General features: G+C 33.5%; 2 protein-coding genes across 2 annotated transcripts; one reads left to right on the forward strand and one right to left on the reverse strand.

The window, feature by feature from the left end:
- Positions 1–4322: 4322 nt before the first annotated feature.
- Positions 4323–9818, forward strand: LOC127152858 (protein RD3). Its single transcript, XM_051093714.1, has 3 exons — positions 4323–4641; positions 4806–5101; positions 7405–9818. The coding sequence occupies exons 2-3, from the start codon at positions 4806–4808 to the stop codon at positions 7733–7735; spliced, it is 627 nt and encodes a 208-aa protein (XP_050949671.1). The 5' UTR covers positions 4323–4641; the 3' UTR covers positions 7736–9818.
- Positions 9819–10200: 382 nt separating this feature from the next.
- stx5al (syntaxin 5A, like) lies at positions 10201–18940 on the reverse strand. Its single transcript, XM_051093713.1, has 11 exons — positions 18869–18940; positions 17974–18202; positions 17783–17853; positions 14329–14384; positions 14180–14250; positions 13974–14090; positions 13834–13890; positions 13661–13742; positions 13474–13571; positions 13264–13385; positions 10201–11285 (listed from the first exon to the last, which is right to left on the reverse strand). The coding sequence occupies exons 2-11, from the start codon at positions 18181–18183 to the stop codon at positions 11126–11128; spliced, it is 1044 nt and encodes a 347-aa protein (XP_050949670.1). The 5' UTR covers positions 18184–18202; positions 18869–18940; the 3' UTR covers positions 10201–11125.
- Between the last annotated feature and the right edge of the window lie 69 nt (positions 18941–19009).

Below are 19009 nucleotides of genomic sequence, written 5' to 3' on the forward strand. Positions count from 1 at the left end.
GACAGAGAAAAGTTTCGGAAGCAGTGTGTAAATGTGATTGACAATGTGAGGTCGCATTTATTTTTTAACGTGCAAAAATTTCGGACGAGAATTTTGGAGTCAATTTTTTTTATGTGTTTTTTCATATTTGTCAAAATTTGTCACAGACAGAACCTCAGAGTGTCTCTGAATTGTCAAAACACCTCTCAAAATGCTTGCTACAGACCCCACAGGAAACGGAACCTATTCATGATGAAAAATTTCCAATTTTAACAGAAAAGGTTATATTTTAAAGATAAGAAGGCAAACCAACTTAGGACAGTTCCTCGGATGCCCACAGGACTCCTTAAAGAAACACTCCACTTTTTTTAAAAAAATAGGCTCATTGTCCAACTCCCCCTAAAGTTAATCAGTTGAGTTTTACTGTTTTTGAATCCATTCAGCCGATCTCCGGGTCTGGCGGTAGCACTAGGAATTATACTCTCATTTTGGCGTAATAATCAAGGATCTTTGCTGCCGTACCATGGGTGCAACAGGCGCAATGATATTACGCAGCACCTGAAAGTGACCGGCACTAAGTTTGTGTAGATGCAGAGTTGCAGCCGCAGAGTTGATGGCTGCATAATATCACTGCGCCTGCTTCACCCATGGTACAGAAGCAAAGTTCCTTGATTATTACGCCAAAATGAGAGTATAGTTCCTAGTCATATCAGTGTAGAAAATTTTCTTAGCAACTTTTAATTTTCCGTCAGTCTTAGTACATGATGTAACTATAGAAGAGTCAAGTTATATATGGTCATTTTTGAGCGAGATGCTAACGGTCTAATTGGATTTAATGATCTATGCTAAGCTATGCTAAAAGTGCTACCACCAGACCCGGAGATCGGCTGAATGGATCTGAAAACGGTAAAACTCAACTGTTTAACTCGGGGAGTTGGAAAATTAGCATATTTTCAAAAAAGTGGAGTGTTCCTTTAAACGTTCAATTTTGATATTATGATCAATTGTATCAAATGCTGAGCTAAGATCCAGCAGAACTAAAGCAACATTGCTACCGGAGTTAGATTTTAATAAAATGTTCTTTGCTATGGCCTGATCTAAAACAAGATTGAAATTGATCAAAAAACTATTTTTTTTTTTAAATAAAATGAAGTAAACTGACTAAAAAAATTAAATATTAATGTTTGTCTCCTGATTTAATAATTCCTGCATCCCAGCAGTGTAGTCTTCTCTTTGTCAGCACGAAGTTTGCAATTAACTGATGTAGCGCTGCTGTTTACACTGGGCTGGGTGCCATCTGTGTTGAAGATGAAATACACTTTGCTTTTACTCATTTTAACAAGACTTGGACCCCGATATAAAAGCCATGCTTCAGCAAAGACCTTATAGGCCTCTTTGTCGTTTTCTGTCTCAGTGGAGAATGATATTCGCCACTGTAGGTAACAGCAAACGTGCAACTCTATACCAGTGCTTCTGTCACTCCGTTAAGTCTTAACTTCTGCTTCGCAAACAGGGTACGTAGATAGAGACCTCATATGCCATCTGACACATCTACACCGGGACTTTGATTCATTTTGCACTCTCTAAATAGACTTTTATACCCACTTTGATCCCTCAGTGTAATTTGTGAGAGAGGTTCTGGATCACCTCCTCAAATTGTTGGCTGGGCTCCACAAGCAGTGGAGGACTTTTATTGCTCAAAGGCAAGCCGGGATAAATCAGACCCCGCGTCCTGAGCAGATGCATATGGGAGATTTATGGCGACAACATACTGAGGATAAATATAAAAACGGAAAAGGAAGGGAGGGGTGTTTGTTTGTTTGTCATGGAGTCTGATGGCGACAATAATAAGTCTATGTGGAAATGTTCAAAGGACTGTGAATAAATGGACAACTGAATAAATAAATATGATTTGTAAATCATTTAGTATGTGGGAGTGTCTGTTTTTATTTTTATTTTTTGGTTAATTCCTCATTTCTAATATTTTAAAGTCACGTTACATTAGTTGCATTTAACATTTATCATCAAGCAGACATTTATATTAATAAACATAAATAAGGCAAAACATTGTTTTTGTAACAATTCAATTAAATAAGTACTGAGTCATACTCACTTTTAAAGGTGTAATATTGCAATGCAGAATGCTACAACAATTTGTAAAAACAGAAATCCCCACCATTACTGTGACAAGCCATTTGGAGAATGACTGGATAATAATAATAATAATAATAATAATAATGCGGAGGAATATACATCCATATGTAATAACAATAATAACAATTATTATTATTAATAAATTAATATTATAATATTAATTATTATTATTATTGTTGTTGTTGTTGTTGTTAATATTGTTATTATTAATAATAAATAAATAAATTATTATCATTATTGTTGTTATTATTATTATGATATATGGATGTATATTCCTCCACATTATTATTATTATTAATAATAATAATTAATAATAATAATAATAATAATAATAATAATGTGGAGGAATATACATCCATATATCATAATAATAATAATTATTATTATTAATAAATTAATATTATAATATTAATTATTATTATTATTATTATTAATAATAATAAATAATAATTATTATTAATTATTATTATCATTATTGTTGTTATTATTATTATGATATACGGATGTATATTCCTCCACATTATTATTATTATAATTATTATTATTATTATTATTATTATTATAGGACTGAAATAGTCCTCACCATTACTGTTACAAGCCATTTGGAGAATGGCTGGATGATTATAAATAATTAATAAATAAATAAATATATGTATATATATATATATATATATATATATATATATATAATTATTATAATTATTATTATTATTATATGACTGAAATAATCCCCAGCATTACTGTGACAAGCGGTTTGGAGAATGCTTGGATGATGATAATAATAATAATAATAATAATAAATAATAATAATTATAATAATAATGTGGAGGAATATGCATCCATAACCACAAAAATTATACATTAAATCCAAGTGAAATCTATGTTAAATACTTATTTAACAATAATTTTCTACCATTTCTTTTCCATCTTATAAATTACAGAGAAAATGTTGTTTTAATGCAAATAATTGTCATTTTTATCTGTTAAATAAATGTTTAGAGAAATCATTTCCCTCCAAATAAGACCTGTCACACATTTCATGACAGATTAAATCTTAAACATAGTACCTTCCTGTCAACTGTGAGAAAATCCATGCTTTAAAAAGTCTATTTACTTCTTTTTTGGGGCGGGTTGAAGTTACCACTATCAGTTTTTCTTTTCCTCAGTAATGCTTTTTGCTATCATTTCCTCACTGAAGTCCACACTGAAACATTTAAAAATAAAGTATGAAGTATTTGTACCAGCAACTGTAACTGTAGAAAGCAATGTGATAATGCCTAACAGAGGCTTTGAAGAATGGATGAAAGAGGAACCAAAGGTTTAAAACGTCAAAATTGATTGAAAATCTAATGGAAGGGTATGTTAGCAGGAACTGAATTTGCAGAGATGGAAGTGGGTGCGGGGAAAAAAGCAGATGAGAATGAAGAAGGAAATGTGGATTGAATCCTGCGCCCCATTAAGAAAGCTTTTCAATAATAAAAAAGATTTTCATTGTGGTTTTTAAAATGATTTGTGAGCAGCCAGGCAAACAAAACCACAGTCGTATGAACATTTTAAATAAACAAATGTACAAAAAGCATTAAAAATACACTTTTTTAAACCATGAATAATTAAAAAGATCTCCATTTATTATCCATTAAAAACACACATTCCTGGACTTGATCAGATATGACAGGAAATTCTAAATCAGTAGAAAAAAATCAAGCTGAGTTAGCTTTTCCCTCATTCCTAAAGACTGAGAGACACACGGAGTGGCAGCTCTTCCCTGAACACCAGTACTTAAGAACTCTTACATTACACATTAATCTAATCCTAGCAATTTCCCAGAGCTTTTAACAAGAGTGAGGAGACAGGAGGCCAAAGAATAAAAGTGAGAAGTTCAGTGGTATTAGCATCATAACAAGACGAGAAATTAAATCAATTTTTAACTTTGAACTCCAGCTTCTTCTGTTTGAAAGTCAAGTTCTGACAAATATTAGTATTATGTCATACTCTACATCTTCAGTTTCTTCAAGGGGGAAATGAGATGAGCAAGGTTTCAGACTGTCGGAAACATGAGAACTGCAAAGCTTTTGTATTTCTCTGTTACTAATCTGATTTCGTATCATTTTGTTCGCCTACAAAAGGACAGCGGTGTTTATTAAGACAGGATTGGGATCTAATTCTGTGTTGTGTAACTCTTAAAAGGAATAATCCTATTAATCAGAGTATTTCGTCGGAATGACTAAGCTAGACATCCACCAGCGCAGTTTGCGTTCGAATCGGTTTGTATTTTCGAAGGATAGCTTACTTAAGTTGTTTTTCCTTTGCCAGTGATGAATCACTGAAATGTGGCTTCACTGTAGATTATAATCATAAGGGATTATCTTCATCCTTTTATCTGCTGTTGAGAGGGACAGAACTACCTGCCATGTGGTAAAGACGTGCGCTTCTGTGTAAATATTTCAGGCAAAGTTGATGGAAAGGTCCGGTGAGAATAAAACCAACCCTTTGCTCATTTAGGAGAAGGTAAGTGCTTCTTGAACCATATTTGGAGAATCTTTCATGTGCCTTTTTATTATTCATGACATATTTGGGAACTAGAGTAGGCCTTTATCTGTCCTCTGCAGGGTTTGGTGCACATCGCTGTATATTTGGTTTAACGTTCATTTACAAGCTCTTTACCGTTTCAGATGTTTCTCTGGTCATCTGTGTTCTCCAAAGAACCCCAGGTTCCTGGTCAGCGCTCGCCTGAGGAACTGGTAACTAACATGTTGATTTTAGAATTGGGTTATTTGCTGAAGCGCACCGAACGCCTGCGCCAGGAGAGGGCGATGGAGAACCGCAGGCGCAGCTCTTCTGTGGATTACAGCTGGCTGGCTGCACCTCCACAAAAGTCCGCCTATGAGATTCCAGCTGGGGAGATACTGGAGCTTCAGGATTTGTGTGCCAAGGTTTCTCCCTCCCAATGTGGTCCCCTCATTCTCAGGTAGGCCTACGGGAATAGAAGGGTAGACTTTAGTGAACCTCACTCAGCAACATGTATTTAATTTGTGATTGAGCTTTTACTTTAAAGGGTCATGCTGCAAAAGTGGGCGTGGTGCGCTGCGGAGCGGAGGGGGAAGAGGAGAGTCAACTTTGGGTTCAGACGGTTCAGACAGTTTCATTTTGCTCCCATTGAGTTGACAACACAAATAAATGCACAGCCATTTGCACTCTGCATCGAAAGCATATATGTGAACACGCCATTGCACTACTATTAACTTCTGAGACTTCTGATGGGTTGCGTCAAGAAGTTGTAAAACCGCTATTACACTCACTATATGAATGAATCGAGTTTGTGCCCAACTCTTACAAAGCAAACAAAAACAAACAGTCTCCTTAGATCCATGAACGTTTCTCCCAGTTTCTCACAGTCTGAAGCATCTGTCATAGCAAATAATAATTAGGCGAAGCCTCATCTCATAGGATAAGAACACGCAGCCTCATGAATAATTATGAGACACCAACGCGTCATCGATGTACTATAGTCCGTTGCCACGTCACAAACTGTGACGTCAACACAATTTAGATTTTAAACCCGGAAGATGAAAATAGAGCAAAAAAGCTCAAAATTTGTTTTCTCCAACAATTAAAATTAACAGATGCATTGCCATCTATGATGTGCAACACAAACACTAATGCTAAAATCCAAAAAAGTAGTCCAGGGTTTCATGAACCTTTAAGTCGTGACGATTTTTTGAAGAAATTTCTGTAGGTAAATTTTTGTATAGCGCAACACAACTTATCTTTTGAAGCCTTAATAAAGACTTATGTGTTATTTCATATATATATATATATATATTTTAAATGAAATATATTAATATAGCTAATATATTTAGTTTTTAAGTACTCCCTGAGATTTTATTGTAATTGCATGATTCTCTGGCCAGGTTAATGGTCAGATGACATGCAGGTAAATGTCTTTTTAGTAAGTGTTTTATTTTATTGTTATTTTTTACATTATTTATTTTAATGGATGGTACAAGATTTTCCTAATGGATGCATTGTCATCTATGATGTGCAACACAAACTCTAATGCTAAAATCTCAGAAAAAGTAGTCCAGGGTTTCGTGAACCTTTAAGTCGAAGAAATTTCTGTAGGTAAATGTTTGCATAACGCAACACAACTTATCTTTTGAAGCCTTAATAAAAACTTATGTGTTATTTATATATATATATATATATATATATAAATTTTTAAAATGAAATATATTAATATAGCTAATATATATTTACTTGAACTACTCCCTGAGATTTTATTGTAATTGCATGGTTCTCTGGCCAGGTTAATGGTCACATGACATGCAGGTAAACATCTTTTTAGTAAGTGTTTTATTTTATTGTTATTTTTTTACATTATTTATTTTAATGGATGGTACAAGATTTTCCTATTTAAATCAATGTGATAAACGAGTTAGTTCAATATAAAAGCAATCCAAAAGTAGTCTGATTATATTATCTAAAATGTGTAATGTAATTCATTATATTACTGTCTACAATATTAGTCAAGTAATTAGGAGTTAGTAACTGACTACAAGTTGCAACTAATCTATCCAGCACTGATATTGGCTTGGAACAAATGTTTTGTAGTTACTGTATTTTTTATTTTAAAAGTGTTTAAGCATCCTAAAGTGACATGATACTAAAATATGCAAAAAAAGAAAAGAAAGAAAGAAAAAAAAAATAATAATAAAATAAAATAAAATAAATTACTGAAATGTTACATAAAAAATCATTAATCAGCAGCACGACATGAAAACACATTAAAAATACTAAATTATACACACAAAAAAAATCACAGTGGCTTGCAACAACAAAAAAGTGTTGTGTTGAAAAAAAAAAGTTAACTTTTTTCCTCAGAAGTATTTTAAATTACATTACAGCAAAAAACAAAAGATGTTTTCTCAACCCTAACAATGTCATTTTATTGGATGATGAAGTAGGTTTTCATAGCAGAGGACATTTTCTTCTAGGTTTTATTAGCCAAAAAGTGTCCGAACAGTTTTTTTCCCTAATTTTAAATAATACATTTGTTTTATATTGTACTATTTAAAATCCAGGCCAACATTTTGTCAAATTCTGTTAAGACATAAGTTTGCCAACATCGGCTAGTTAACACGAACTGTTGTAAAGTTACTCCAAAACATTTGGACATATGGACAATGATGTTGGACGAATGTATGTTTAAAACAACTTGGGCCAAGAGGAACTGTATCTTTGAGTAATAACCTGCTTTTATGTTTTGTTTAGGCTGAGGAAAGTGGTGACAGAGGCAGAGCCAGAGGTGACTGAGGTGTCTCGCCTGTTTCGTTCCGTTCTGTGTAACTTCCTGGACGAGGTGGAGGAGGGGGAAACCAAGGAGACAGCACTGAAGGCTCGGGCCAACCGCAGCAAGAGCATGTCTGTCATCAACCTGCACTCACGGCTCCGCGTCAACCCGCTGTGGAGTAGAGTCACAGTCAGTCGTGACGCTGAGGACCAAGGTGAGGAGGAAGAAGAGGATGAAGACAATATCCACAGAAACAGGAGGATCAGGAGCATGCCTGATATCAGTGTAGTGGAAGAAAGAGCGCTTACCTGAACAAGCTTTGGAGTCAGAAACTCTATGATATGGACAATCATTTGGGCTTTGGACATTACACAGATTATTTTAAAGCACTGCTTGTTTATCACTTATAATGGAAGAAAGCTTAATTAGCAGTACTCTCTTAAAAACAAAGGTTTCAAAAGGAGGATTTGCAGTGAATAATGTGAAGAACAATTTTGGGTTCCACAAAGATCCTTTCAGTGCAAAGTTTTTTCTTAGTGTGAAGAACAACAGCTGATATCCAAAGCTACATCTTTGTACTCTTTTTACCCCCAAATGGTACACAGTACCTCAAAGTAGGGCTAGGTAAAAAAAAAAAAAAAGATTTTAATAGCTTCTCATTTTTATGAAACGATCCCAGATAGCACGTGTACGTCTGCAAGATGTCTGTTAAAGATCACTTGATCTGTAAAGCATCTGCTGTGTACAAACATCTGGTAGACGTCTGTAAGATGTCAGTTTTACATACATTCTAAATCATGAACATCTTAAAGACATCTAATAGACGTCTATTTGACATCTGATAGAAAACATCCAATAGACGTACTGCAGATGAGCAAACGCTCTAAAAAATATGTCTTGCAAATGTAAATGCAGACGTCCAATAGACATCTCCGAGATGTACGTGTGCTGTCAGGGTATAAATGCTAACCCAGACAGCACATGTACATCTGCAAGATGTCTGTTACACATCATTCGATCTGGAAAGCATCTGCTGTGTACAAACATCTGACAAGATGATGTCAGTTTTACATACATTTTAAATTATAAACATCTTAAAGACATCTAATAGACATGTATTTGACATCTGATAGGAAACGTCCTATAGACGCATTGCAGATGAGTTAACATTCTAAAAAATAAGTCTTGCACATGTAAATGCAGACATCAGATAGACATATCCGAGATGTACGTGTGCTGTCAGGGTATAAATGCTAACCCAGACAGCACATGTACGTCTGCAAGATGTCTGTTACACATCATTCGATCTGGAAAGCATCTGCTGTGTACAAACATCTGACAAGATGATGTCAGTTTTACATACATTTTAACATCTTAAAGACATCTAATAGACATGTATTTGACATCTGATAGGAAACGTCCTATAGACGTATTGCAGATGAGTTAACATTCTAAAAAATAAGTCTTGCACATGTAAATGCAGACATCAAATAGACATATCCGAGATGTACTTGTGATATTAGGGAAACGATTAGTGTAGCCTGTTTTCAGTTAATGAATAGAATATTGTAGCGCACCTATCATTCCAATAAATCACAAATTTTGTGCTTTGTTATTTCTGATACGAAATGAAGTCTCAGGATTTTAAATTCTGTCCGTTCTATTTCAGCTTTTGAACTATTTTTGGCGCTGTTTACTGTGGAATGACAGATCGCTGTTGCGCCTCAGTTCAAGAGAAACGGGCAGCGTTTCACCACGAAATAAAAATTAATAAACATACGAAGATATGTTAAAAGAAAGAATACAACTTACCGAAATCCATATTCTGTCTCATGTAATCGCTAGTGTTTCAAACACCGAAAGGCGTCAATACAGCTGCCAGCTTGTAAACAAAGTCACCTAATGTATCATTTACCTCAGAAAAACATAGTCGGTGACTGGTACCTCATCTAGAAAAATAAACTCTAGAGATGAACATTTTGCTAAATATATAGTATTTTTACTGTTCTTAAATGTTTAATTATTGTTTAAATAAATCCGTTTTCGTAGTCAGCATTTAAATGTTTATATTGCAAAAAAAAACGAATTGGACAAATATAATTATGCTATCCCCTGGTGAAAAAAACAGCATATGCTGGTAGCTCTGTTTTGATGCTGGGATGCTGGTTAGGTAGGTTTTGATGCTGGTTTAAGCTGGTTTATGCTGGTCCTTGACCAGCAACATGACCAGCAAAAACCAGCAAAGGACCAGCTTAAACCAGCATCAAAACATACCTACCAGCATATGCTGGTTTTTTCATCAGGGTAGTTGTACACTTTATTATTATAAAACAGTGAGTGTAATTATACAATATACAAGTTAATTTTAACCTTAACCAGTAATAATGTAGGCTACTACCAACTGTATCATGTATATTTTACAGCATTAGTTGAGATATTTTTGTTTTCCTTAAGAAAATTCGGCATGTACTATAAACTGTTAAATTTCCATATCGAATTAAAAGCTTGTGAATCAAGCTTGCACAGGTGAATCTTCTTTTTAAGAATATATGGTTCTTTGTCTTATTCAAGCAGCATGGTCTTTGCTGATTCATCATCATGACCTTTTTTTCGAATGTGGCATATTTATAAAACGCAAGAATTAAATTGTATAGTTTTAAACTGCCACTTTCATCATTTATTTAAAATAGCTTTTGGTTAACTTTATTGATAATCTCAAATTTTAACTAATCAGTTAATACATATGCTACTGTAAAAAAGACAAATAGCAACAGACATTACAACAAAGCATACATTTGTATTTCCTTTTTTTTTTTTCAGTTCTTCCATTGTACAATATGCATTTCACAAATGGTGGGGTGGGACGTTCCCCCAATCTCAATCTCCAGTTAAACACAGATGGGAGTATTCTCGCGAAAACATCATTTATGTTGAGATCTGGAAAGCAGTACTTTCATGGACCCCCTGAGACGGTACACAGAGACATTTTGATAAGCTGAACGGTAGTGTACAAACAAGCTTGTGAAAGATGATTAAAATGTAAAAAAAAAATATATATCCTGTTTGTATTGTTTAATAATCATGATTTAAGACCAAAAATGGGAAAGGTCACTAGCTCCAAATACTGAATTCTTACCTGCTGAACCAGATGTATTCAGAAGTTTTGCAACAGTGGTAATCAAAAATTGAAAGAATACACATTAAAACCTCTAGGCAGAGTCACAATAAAAAGTATAGAAGCACTATCGTCATTTGAGATGGCATAGTGGTCTCAGAACACATGATGTCTGAAGATGTGTAACATGATTAATACCAATCAAAAATAAACCAGAATCAGTTAAAAAGGTGGTTCTTTATCCATGAGAAGACTGCTGGCTTTACTCACGCATATCTCTGTAATCTGTCCAAACCAAAATATGGGACATCATTTCAAAAGTTTCCTCAACAGATAAACATATCAGATTGAAATTTAAATGGACAAACTGTTTTAAATCGACTACAACCTGACAAATGCCCCACATATAGTGAATTGAGGCTTACAAATATTAAATTCCATCCATCCAAAGATCACTAAAAGAGAGCTCGGCAGCCAGTGAGGATACAAAGAACAGAGAAAAGAAAGAAACAGACTGACAGAATGGCCTCTTTCATTCCTCAAATACTGAGAATCACCCAATTCAATTTAAATCTTGAGAATGGATGTCAGGTCATGAAAACCACAAAGACAATGAAAAAAATGATGAGGATTAAGAACATCTTGATGAGCAGCCAGCGGTTGTTGGACACAGACTGGAAATATTTGAGTATCTCTGTATGCGCTAGCTCCACATTCAGCTGAGTGTCCTCCACATTAGCATCAATTCTGTAAGGGAAGAGAGACGAGAGAAGAAAGAATTATTGTCTGTTCATACGCAGTGTATAATAACACCACCATTTAAACGTTTAGGGTCAGTTAGATTTTTTTTTCTATCTTATTCTTTTATGCGCACCAAGGCTAAATTTATAAAAACAGTAATACTGTGAAATACTGTTAGAATTTAAAATATTAAAACTGTTTACTTTTAATGGTAAAGCTGAATTTTCAACATCATTACTCCAGTCTTCAGTGTCACATGATCCTTCAGAAATCATTCTAATTGCTAATTTGATGTTTGAGAAACATTTCTTTTATTTTCATTGTTACGAACAGCTGTGTTCCATAATATTTTTGTGGAAACTGCGATACATTAAAAAAAGAAAGTAAAAAAGTTAAAACAGGATTTATTGAAACTAGAATTTTTTGGTAACATTATAAATGAAAATTATTTTCTGTTACTTTTTGATTAAATGATTGCATTGCTGCTGAATAAGTTTAACTTGAGTCAAGATGCTAGCCTATTCACAGCAACCTGAATAATTATTCTGCCAAATTATTAAAAAATAAATAAATAATAATACTAGTACTATTTACTACTGAAGGAACTGCTGGCTAACTGTTACTGTGGCAGTAAAAGAACCAATTACAATGGCAGAGAGCTTTTCATTATGGTCGTACATAAGTGATGACCAAACCACAAATGAAAGCAAATGGGGAAAAACACACTTGCTTATTGATTAGACATTGAAACTGGAAACGGAAAGAAAATAAAGAATGGTGCTTGAAACTGACCTACAGTTCTGGGTGTAAGAGTTATTTTAGTATTATTTATTTACTAGTGTTTATCGTTTATTAATATTTTGAATTAGCTTTTATTTTTATAGTTTAAATTGATTTTAATTTCAGTTTTACTTATAGTAATTTCAACTTAAAATTACAAATGTTGGCTTAGCAGCTAAACTTCAAGCCTCAATTATATTTTACTCATATTTTATTTTAAATATCTAAAATGATTAAGTTTTCTGTAACAGTTACACTACCAGTCAAAAGTTTTTGAACAGTAAGATTTTTAATGTTTTTTTTTTTTTAAAGAAGCACAGCAAAAACAGTACAATTTTGAAATATTTTTATTAATTAAAATAATTATTTTCTATTTGAATATATTTTAAAATGTAATTTATTACTGTGATTTCAAAGCTAAATTTTTAGTATCATTACTCCAGTCACATCATCTTCAGAAATCATTCTAATATTCTGATATGCTGCTCAAAAAACATTTATTATTATTATTATGTTAAAAATTGTATTATGTTAAAAAAAAAAATCAGGATTCTTTGAATAAAAAGTTCAGAAGAACAGCATTTATCTGAAATAGAAATCTTTTGTAACATTATAAATGTCTTTATCATCACTTTTCAATTTAAAGCATCCTTGTTAAATAAAAGTATTAATTTCTATAATTTATTCTACATATACTGACTCCAAGCTTATGAATGGTATAGTGTATAATATTACAAAAACTTTTTATTTCAAGTAAATGCTGATCTTTGGATCTTTCTATTCATCAAAGAATCCTGTAATAAAAAAGTACTGTTTTAAATATTGATAATAATAAAATGTTTTTTTGAAAAGCAAATCAGCATATTAGAATGATTTCTGAAGGATCACGTGACACTGAAGACTGGAGTAATGATGCTAAAAAAGGTAGCTTTGATCACAAGAATAAATTACATTTTAAAATATATTAAAACAGAAAGCAGATATTTTAAATAGTAAAAATATTTCACAATATTACTGCTTTTGCTGTATTTTGGATCAAATAAATGCAGGCTTGGTGAGCAGAAGAGTATTCTTAAAAAAAAAAAAAAAAAAACACTCACTGTTCAAAAACTTTTGACTGGTAGTGTATATGTGAAATGACGGAGCAGAAAATTCATCTAAACAGACATGATGAACCTCACAAAAAATAAAGTATTTTCCTCACCTCTGTACAGTCTCTTCCTGTTCTTTCACCATATGAGCCAGCTGCTGAAATATGGAGCCGAGCTCCACAATAGTGGACTCTATATTCTGCATAGTGTCTGCGCGGTTCTGAATGTATGAATCCTAAACGCATGACAATAGAGATTCAAACTTACTTGAAATAGTTTATCTGCAGCTGTACATCACAAAACAACCGATGAACAAACAATACCCGTTCATTGATTAACTGCATCTGCTGACTGGAGCTGAGGTCCATATCTATAGATATATCCGTCTTCTTGGAATCGTCCTGCATAAGCACCGAATTGTCTGTTGCAGAGAGATTCAAAAGAGAAGAATAACCACATCAATGTTCAACAGTGGATGACATGCTTTTTCACAAGTATAGATGCTCTTACTAAAGCTGTTGGTGTGGTAAGCCGAGGATGAGGCAGGAGTCTGAGAAAATTGCTCTTGCCTGCTTCTTTGCTGTTTCAGGTTCTAAACAGAGAGGAAAATATACCTCAAATAACATAAAAATGACTAGAAATGTAGCATGATGGATCTAACATTAATAAAGCGGATTAGTTACCTCTGTTCTGACTTCCAGGACTGATTTAAAGTCACTTGACATCGATGCCAGTTTGGACTAGAAAGAGAAAACAGATTTCAAGTGGACGTCCACTAGACGTTTTTACTTTGTGACTGAGCATTAAGGCCAGAGGTTAATACCTGTAATGAGACAACGATGGTGTTGGAATGTGTCTGAAGATGTCTGCCATTCTGTCCACTCCGTGATCGAACGAGTTCCTGCAGACCAGCTATCTGCTTATTTAGACTGTTGATGTCCTGAGTGAATACAGACAGTTATAAGACACAGTGTGAAATGGACAGACAGAACAATGTGTCCTCAGCGAAGGCAAAGTAATCACCCTAACCTGTTTCACAATGTAGGTGAGTTCATCAATTTCAGTTGCTTTGTCATCAAAAAGGGACTTTCTTTTGGCAACTGCAGGTGAAAATAGACAGAGTTACTAGTCGAAACAGCGTTACACGCGTTAGATGGCGAGGGAGATGAGACACTTACGGATTGTGAGCTTCTCCAGCTTGGCGAAAGTGTTGCTGAGGTCTCTTCCAATTCGCCTGTTAATAAGATGCGGTCAATATCTGTCATAAGGCCAAGTCGATGAAATAACACAGACCATTAAAGCTTAAGTAGGTCTGAATAAATTATAGGTCCAGTGCAGTGTCTCGGTGCCAATACTAAATACAGCTGCAGGGAAAAGTCTGTAAACCTTCTGGATTTTCCAGGAAATTGGTCATAAATTTTGATCTGGTCTTTAACAATAAACAAACAATAGACTGAAGTATGTGAAGCTTCAAAGGATAACAGCAGTCAGGAGTCAGCTAACCTGGAGTGCAGTCAGTGTTGATGTTGGTTAGAGACTCTCTGCCCTATGAAAGTCATTCACAAATTTTAAATTTGGCATTTGGGCCAATCACATGATGCTTATTTATTAAACATGCAACTTATACTTAGAATCTTTTTAATAATGTCAAAAACGTCAGTCTGATACCACTGTGCTGATATCATAATGAAAATTAATTACTGAAAAAGCACTAACATACAAATGTTTTTTAAAGAAGTCTCTTATGTTCACCAAGCTGCATTTATTTGATCAAAAATACAGTAAAACAGTAACACTGTAAAATATTATTACAATTTAAAATATTTCTATTTTAATATATTTTAACATTTATTTATGCTATGGCAAAGCTGAATTTTCAGCATCATTACTCCAGTCTTCAGTGTTACATGATCCTTCAGAAATCATTCTAACATGCTGATTTGCTGTTCAAGAAACATTTATTATTATCATCATCATCATCATGTTAAAAACGGTTGCTTAATATTTTTGTGGAAACTGTAATACATTTTTTCAGGATTCTTTTATTTATCAAAAGTTCAAAGGAACAGCATTTATTTAAAATATAAACATTTAAATATCTTTACTCTCATTTTCCTTGCTATATGAAATGATTAATTTCTTTAAAATGAAATTATACCGTCCCTTAAAAAATAATAAAAATACTGCCCCAAATATTTTTAAATATGCAGTTGTCTATAGAAAACAATGTTATCTTTTTTTAATAATATGTAATTTATAATCATTATTTTTAATATTAAATATTAATACAAGACATGTATTTAGAGTGTTATTAATATGTTATTACTTGTTAATTACACCCTATGACATTTTTTCAGTATTGTTTAAATTATTGATTTATTAATTATTATTTGTATTATTTTGTTGTTCAAAAGTCTGGAATAAGCACGATTTTTAATGTTTTTTAATGTTTCTTATGCTCATCAAGGCTGCATTTATTTGATCAAAAATAATGTAAAACATGTAAAACATTATTGCAATAAAAAAAAGTTTTCTATTTTAATATACTTTGAAATATAATTATTCCTGTGATGCCAATTTTATTTTTAAGCATCATTAATCCAGTCTTCAGTGTCACATGATCCTTCAGAAATCATTCTAATATACTGATTCATAATCAGTGTTGGAAACAGTTGTTTTATTTTTTGGTTTTAGAATTCTTTGATAAATCTAAAGTTGAAAAGAACAGCATTTATTCAAAATAGAAATTTCGTGTTGCAATACACACTACTATTCAAAGGTTTGTGGTCAGTGTTTTTTTTTTTAAGAAATTAATATTTCATTCAGCAAGGATGTGTTAAATGGATAAAAAGTGATAGTAAAGAATTGTATTGTTAGAAAAGATTTATATTTTAAATAAATGCTATTAAATAAATGCTAAATAATGCTATTATTTGTAACTTTTTATTCATCAAAAAAAATCAAAGAAAAAAGTATCACAGTTTCCAAAAAAAATTATTAAGCAGCAACAGTTTCAACACTGACAATAAATCAGCATTTCTGTATTTTTGACCAAATACATACAGGCTTGAAAAGCATAAGAGACCCATTAAAAACATTCAAAATCTTACTGTGCACATAAATGTATTTTGTAATGAATAGGAATAGGAAATATCTTTTTTTGATCTCATCTTGATATGTCTGTTAACATATCAAATCATAAGTTGATGTATTGTTTTTTTTTTATCTCTCTTGTTAAAAAGCATCAGTTGAAACTAAAAAAAAGAGTGCATTTCTAAAGAAAATAGGAAAACTTTTTTCATAGGCCTTCTTATATTTCACTGACCCATTCACAAAAACCAATGCCTGCTGTGAACCACGACTGGACCAAAATAGATCTGACAGCACCTAAGATTAAGAATTGCTGACTTGCGTGAAGCTGGAAAGTTGCCTTCAATCTAAATAAAACTTTGACATGACCTTAAGAGAGCAGGCATATCAAAGGTCCCAAGAATATTCTAGAAATTAAGAGGAATTGTGTAAAATTCACCTGTTCATCAAAATCTGATCCACAATAAACACTTGGTTCAATGAGATGAGGTGTGAGTTATTATTTTAAGCAAACTATGCATGTGTATTGCTGTTCCTTAGTTGAAGATCAGATCAAAATGATCAGAAACCCAGATAAATCCAACACTCATATACTATACATGGGTTACTCTATAATTGTGGGTACATCTCATGTCCATGAAGTATATTTTTAATATATTTTCACCAATATAAAGCCCTGATGCTTAATTTTCTAGTACACAATTACATTTTTCCCCAATCACACCACTATATGTTGAAAAAGCCACATCTTTTGTTCAAAAATGATGTTCATATCACATACAACCCTGGTATTCAGCTGTCTGATTTGTAAAGTTGCTCATTCTACTCTGCATTTACACATTAAAATGACCTAAACATAAATTAATTTCATAGTTAGATTAGGTTATCAAGACATTTGGGTGTGCGCTTCAAAAAATAATAAGTGTTTACTGTGATATAACTTGTTTTCTGTCCAAAAAAGCATTGTCAACTATGTTACCCACTAGAAAACACCCCCTCAAAAAGAAAAGGTTTGTCCCATTCTCGCATAATTTGCACAGTATGATGATATTTCCTCTAGAAGCACATGGATGAAACACTAAAAGTTACGTTCTCTACTAAACTAGCATACCTGTTTCAAGAGTGGATTAATTGACTGTCAACAGTGTTACACAAGTATTATTGCTGCAAATTTTAACAAGACAATTTAAGTAAAACTTATGTTTTGTTTATAAAAATATATTTCTAAACATACCATATGCTCAGTAGTTCTAGGCTTCCGTGTTGAGTATAGGCCCAAAACAAAAAATGTCAACTAAGTTACCTGTCAACTGTGTTACGCAGTAAAGGTAACATGGTGGACAATAGCAAACATAGATGGTATTTTACGCACATATAAAACTTAATACAATATCGACTGTTTCAAAGCAGCTATGTAAGGTCATGTTTGGGTTTTTGGGAAACAGGAAAACTTTTTCTTCACATTGTCAAATTCTAAATGTACCCCTAATTATAGAAAGACCCACGTACTCATCTATATGAGCGACTGAAAGTTTAACTCACTTGGCCAAGAGCGTGAATTCACTCCGCTGTTTGACTGCACTGTTGACAGCTCGGACAGGTTGTGCTCCATTCTGGAAAAGAACAAAAGAAAAACTTCACAATTTTTTGGTAGTTTTCAACACATGCTACCATTATTAACCCTACTAGCCACTCGCAGGTTATTGGACAACATGCATCAATAGTTATCACACCTGTCTCCCCTGCAGGGACTTGCACACAGACTGAAACTCGCTGGTACGGTCTCGGCAGGACATGCTGAATGTGTCTACGACCGGGACGATGGGTGCTGGGACAGCCAGGGGGGTTTCCAGCTGCTGGACCAGCTGGGACTGGGTCTGAGATGGCCCAGTGTACACCCCGTCCTGGCTGCTTTTAGGACCGTGACGCCGACGTGTGTTCATGGATGCACCAACTCATCACCTTATGAAGAGGAAAGAAAAATCAAAGTGAAAGTGTGTTACCAGCAAACTCCCTTACAATTTCACTTTTATTCTTCAGCATACAATGCATACATGTGTCACAACATAAATAGTATCTAGACAACACTGGGAATGTACCTATGATGTCCAAAATAAGCACTTTATGTATGTATCAAAGTTGAAACGAGTTGTGCTGCTTAATATGTGTGTGGAAACAGAGACTAATTATTTAGGATTCTTTGATGAATAGAAAGTTCAAACGAACAGCTTTTACTTAAAGTTGCAGCATTATAAATGTCTTTACTGTCACTTCCACTCAATTTAATTTAGACAGCTGTTTTGAATAGAAGATCTCTAGAAACTTCTCTACGTCTCCACATCCGCCTAATGTCACGGTTTTAAAAACAAAGAACGCGGTAGTGTGGTTGTACGTCGTCTGCGTGTCTCATTATTTTGCAGTAATTTTCATACTCTTTTTTATGAAATCCAGCTCTTGTTAGCTGCTAAGCTAAGTGTGTGGTTGAATATATGATTATAATCTTTCCATCGGTCGAATAATGAAAAACGCCACACGCGTCTGAATAAACGAGCAGCGTTGATTTGTGAACTGAAGGGGAGATGATGACAACAACATGTGAGCTGAAAGATACAAAGATTCATTTCTCACCACTCTGCCTGTCTGATGGTTGAACTGTGAGCAGGTTGTAAATAATATCCGGGTCTTAACGCAAATATTGACGTCACTGCCACGTATTCTTTAAAGGAGATTCTCTTATTATTTTCAACACAAGGTGGCGCTGTGAAACTA

The sequence above is a fragment of the Labeo rohita genome, chromosome 21 (genome assembly GCF_022985175.1).
Source record: "Labeo rohita strain BAU-BD-2019 chromosome 21, IGBB_LRoh.1.0, whole genome shotgun sequence".
Taxonomy (NCBI): domain Eukaryota; kingdom Metazoa; phylum Chordata; class Actinopteri; order Cypriniformes; family Cyprinidae; genus Labeo; species Labeo rohita.